At 41.0% G+C, this 4,697-nt stretch overlaps 1 protein-coding gene across 1 annotated transcript; it reads right to left on the bottom strand.

The window, feature by feature from the left end:
• Positions 1-409: 409 nt before the first annotated feature.
• On the bottom strand, positions 410-4,125 carry LITAFD (LITAF domain containing). The gene is made up of 4 exons (XM_035339826.1): positions 4,020-4,125; positions 2,258-2,323; positions 976-1,135; positions 410-518 (listed from the first exon to the last, which is right to left on the bottom strand). Exons 1-4 carry the CDS (start codon positions 4,123-4,125, stop codon positions 410-412), a joined length of 441 nt encoding a protein of 146 aa, XP_035195717.1.
• Positions 4,126-4,697: the final 572 nt, after the last annotated feature.

The raw sequence follows: 4,697 nt of genomic DNA, 5'->3' as shown, positions 1-4,697 counted from the left end.
AACAGAGAGAAAATCCCGACCAGTCAGTTTCAGTGCATATAAGGTGAGTGCTTCTCTAAAATGTGCTTGTCCAAGCCTCTTGGTTACTGGTGGGTTGAAAAGTCTGTGTCCCAGCTGGGCTGGAGATCTGAGAGTAGTAGTAGCAGCACTGAAGTACTCAGTAGCTGGTCACTTTGTAGCTCATGAGAACTATTCAAACAGCATGAAATAAGTGAAAATGTAAATTAGTCTTTAAGGCTTTTCATTTTAAAGTCAGTCCAACCATGGGATGGTAAACTCCAGATGACTTAGCCAGGGAGCTGCAGAACCAAAGCCTACTCCTAGGTTTCCTGGCAGTAGTTTTATGTGTGGAATCTTACACCATTAGGGAGCAGAAACTTGGCATCATCTGGTTGCATAAACTCTGTCCTTATAGTCTTTTGTATCTATAAATATGAAAATGGCAGCATGGGCAGTAATGGTCTGCATCCTTGAAGATCTTCACGAAGAAAGGTACAAAGCAGCATCCAAAACAGCACCTACAGGCAAACAGGAAATGGACATACATGAAGTGACGTACTAACTTTTCTTTTTGTTGGCTTTCTCTATTCTTTGTCTTACTTTGTCTGCCATTTCACAGCACCAATCCACTTGTCTCCCAGGTTTCTTAATATTTAAATTATCTTCCCAAAGAGTAATCATCTTCACTGCTAACATCTTACGCGTTAGTCTGATTCTGAATTATGGTAGGGAAGTGAATAATCTACTAATTTTTACTTGTCCTATGAAAAGTAATAACGTACTTGGTTAAATTTAGCAACAAATTGCATCCTTGGCAGCCATGATGACTGTGTCTAGTATGGACAGACTGACTTCTTAGGATGTACAGAGAAGGGCTAACCATCTATATAAGCATTAACTAGAATTTTATTTTTTAATGGATCTATCTTTTTAAAATTCTGCTACAGAGTCTTGAGTGTATACATGAAAGCTTACCCAACCATACACAAGCTGGTGCACAGAAGGTAAGAGAGTCTGCCCAGCCTGTAGGTGACCTGTGTGGTGATGTGCTGGCGACAGGAAGGACATATTGTGGATGTTGGTCTGCTTGAGAAGATTCCTGCTACTATGATCGGAGGCTGAGACACCAGGTAAACTGAGTTTAGGAGGAAACAATAAGCAGCAAAATTAGAAGGATGTGGAGTATTTTACACATTATTGATTCTTAGTTGTAGAATGTAGGTTCTTAAAATGACCAATCTAGAGCCATTTGTGTTACTGGTGTCGACTAAAGGCATATTCACAAGAACTACCATAATGTTTGTTCTATGTGTCCCGACACATTCCTTCTACCAGCCAGTATCTACATGGATAAAGACATATGCAGGGAGCTGCCTACAGGAAAATCTCTACAGTCAGGCAGTCTCCACTGCTCAGCGGTGACACTGAGAGTTTATCTTCTAATATTTAATATACTGTGAAAAAGTGTGTTCTCCCTGAAGGATTTGAAGGGTATAGAGGAGCTTTCTGGATCAGTTTTTCAGTAACTATAAGAAATTCAGTAAAGCAGTTTTTCCATTATACAAATGTCATCAGTCAGATGCCGGCATGACTCCAGTTAGTAACGTCTGTAACTTCCCTCATGTCTTTTTAGTCTGGATTTGAGTCCGTTATACCTCCTTGAGATGTGTGCACCTTGTAGCTACAGGAAAGATGATTTTTTACAGAAATATTTTCACTGAAAAATACCATTTTAAGGCTCCTAAAACAAGTTCAGGGTACATTCAAACTGTAGCCTAAAACAAAGATCTGGGAGTGGGAAGGTAGTGTCTGGTAGACGGGTTGGAAATATGATATTTGAGTTTGTCTCCTGGTCTTAGGGATTTTAAAAAACACATGCATCTCCTTTCCTCCCATAAGAGATGGTATTTGACTTTCTTTGAAGCCTTTCCTCAGTGTCTCCTTTGAGCTTGTCCACTTACATAAAGGTTACTAGAAAAGGAACAATAAAATAAACTGGACTTAAAACAATTGTTCGGAAAGTCCTAGCTAGTTTAAAAAAAAGAGAGTGCTTCTGCAGACTGGCAACTGTTGGAAAATGAGTCTGAGTCTGTCATCTTAGGTTATCTTCCAACATTTCTGGTGAAATTTTCCATCTTCTTAGATTGTGATTGTTCAGAAAACTCTTATCTTTGTAGACTTGAAAACCAAAACCATTTTGCTTTTGTTATCAGTAGAATTATGAACATTGTCAGAAACAGAATCCCCTGGCACATACCTGGTTGCTCAACGGTGGTTGTTTCATGATAGGAGTAAGGTGGAGGAGGAGGATATTCATAACCCCCTGTGAAAAGAAAAACAGTAACACGAAAATACATCCTGCTCATGCCTCCCAAAAGCCCTGTTTGGAGTCAAAGCAGCTGCATTGGAAGGCGCCTCACAGGAGAGGCTGACATGATGCAGTGAAGTACAGGACAGGGAACAAATGCTATTGATTTGGTTCACAGATTTTTAAAGCCAGAAGAGCCCACAATGACTAGCTGGTCTCATTTTCTGTTTAACACAATTCAAGAAATCAAACCCTTTTTTCAACATGAAGGCTTTGACTGCATCTACTCCAGCATAGCATCAGAGTAACGCTTTGTCTAATGTTAAAAACAAAATCAACAGTACCTCTAACTAGGTTGTTTCAACGATTGCTACCTTTACTGTTAATATTTGGAATCTTTTCTCTAGTCTGAATTTTACCCAGCTTCAGTTTCCAGCCAAGGAATTCTATAAAACTTTTTGCTCTACATAAAAAAAAAAAAAAAAAAAAAAAAAAAAAAAAAAAAAAAAAGGTACCTGGTGAGTGAAACCTGATTTTTTTGTCTTTGTTTTTTGTGGGGAGATGGAAGGCTTATTTATAGAAAAAGAAATTTGTAAGAAACTACAAAGTAAAGAATTTCCTCTCGATCTGAAAGAGGAACGTTTTTTGTGTAAGAGACTTATCACTTGAGATGTTTTGTGAAGAATCTGCTTCCTCTGTGGCTCTACACAGGGACAAGACAGTGCAGCTCAGTGTTAGGTGTGTCAGTGCCTGTCTCTTGGATGGCTGACTAGTTTGGAAGTAATGTTTTTTTCTCCAGCCTCTTGTAAGTTCTTCTGAGTGTTTAGAAAGAGACCAGGGAGCTCTTTGTAAAGAAGAATGTGTACAAAGTGCTGATCAGAGTAAGTGCTCTGAAATGAGTGACATTCAGAGGCCCAGTGCTCACACATCTAGCCTCGTTAGCCACCTTCTGACTTCCCGTTCTGGTTTCTGCTCCACTCCTGTCTGGTGAGTCGTGATTTCCTCAATAGCAGGAAGGCAGAAGAGGTAATGCCACTGATATCAGAGTGTCTTTCAATGAGCATGGGCTCCAACAGGCAGAAGACAAAGCAGTGTTGTCAGTACGAGAGCAATGCCTAGTTTCGGAGCAAAAAGCCAACCCCGCAGTACAGCAGCTCTCAGTGCCCGCTTGCAGTCACTGAGCTGAAATGACAGCACTTCAGTCGTGATGTTCCCTGTGAGATGGCACCAGGGAAGGGTTGCTCATCGCTATGCAACCCAGGTATAAAACTGACTCATCTAGGGAGGGCAGCTCCAGGCAGCAGGAGTGTTTGGGAAGAGGCCAGTCCTCTGGAAAACTAGATCACGGTTTAAGTAAGACATAGCCAGTCTGTGTACAGAGTTTGCTGGCAGAGCACTTGCTTGTTAGGAGTATGGAATTACTGTAGAAAGACATCTGCAACTCCTTTTCCAATAAAGCAATTGTTGTTAGGAAAATGAGTAACTAAACCAACACAAATATGTTTTCCGTTTAAGTGGCATGCCCATTAGGAGATCATACCAAGATGGGTTTTATACACTGGCACAGGCACCTTCTAAACCCACCACGTCCTAGCAAAGCCGGGCCCTTTATGAGGTGGCTTAGTTATGCTCTGGAAAAAAGCTATCAGTGTTTGCCCCACAACCATGGAGAGCGCGCTCTTTCCAACCCCCTCCTGGTAAAGCTGCTTACCCTCTTGGCTGCAGTACTCTGGTGCAGAGGGTTCTTGCCTGTAGGGTTCTTGATGCTGTTCATACATGACCATGGGAATTTCCACACGTCCCTTCTCACTAGCCATCTCTGTAATTCACCTGCCAAAAGCAGTACAAAACAGTTCCTGTAAGTGACTTTCAGTGCCCTGCACTTGTCAGTGCCTCCTTCTGTAATTCCTGGTTCTGACACTTGGATTTCAGGTAGAGGAAAACCAGCACTCCTAATGTTCTGGCTGTTTTACAGACTGAAGTGTGGTCAGTTACTGTTATACTTCCTCATGAGGAAGATGGGAAGGAGGAACAGAAATTACAATATTTCTTTACTTATTTCTTCGTGTTGGAAAGATAAAACTGTTCACCCAGAAAACACTATGCAGAGTGTTCAGTGGGACTGCAAGTGTTACCTTTAGAGAAAAGCTGTATTTTTTTTTCTATGAATTGTCAAAGTGATCAAGGAAGAGAAGATCACACTTCAGAGCACCTGTAAAATCCCTTAATGTGTCATTAAGTCAGAGTGTGCAACTGTGCAACCTGTGGCAATTTGGATCTTTCATCTGCTTATTGTGAAACCTTATCATCACCATTGCTATGACCAGTTCTGTACCATTTCTGTACCATGAAACTATTGTCTCATCACTACTGTGACATGCTTTTGTTG

The sequence above is a fragment of the Oxyura jamaicensis genome, chromosome 14 (assembly GCF_011077185.1).
Source record: "Oxyura jamaicensis isolate SHBP4307 breed ruddy duck chromosome 14, BPBGC_Ojam_1.0, whole genome shotgun sequence".
NCBI classification, from domain to species: Eukaryota; Metazoa; Chordata; class Aves; order Anseriformes; family Anatidae; genus Oxyura; species Oxyura jamaicensis.
Note: the sequence above shows the minus strand (reverse complement) of the source record. Positions and strands in the feature narration are given on the sequence as shown.

Coding starts and splice junctions, on each gene's coding strand:
- LITAFD (XM_035339826.1), bottom strand. CDS start 4,125: ATGGCTAGTGAGAAGGGACGTGTGGAAATTCCCATGGTCATGTATGAA. Junction 1,136..2,257: donor AACCACCGTTGAGCAACCAG/GTATGTGCCAGG, acceptor TCCTAAACTCAG/TTTACCTGGTGTCTCAGCCT. Junction 519..975: donor ACCAGCTTGTGTATGGTTGG/GTAAGCTTTCAT, acceptor GTTTGCCTGTAG/GTGCTGTTTTGGATGCTGCT.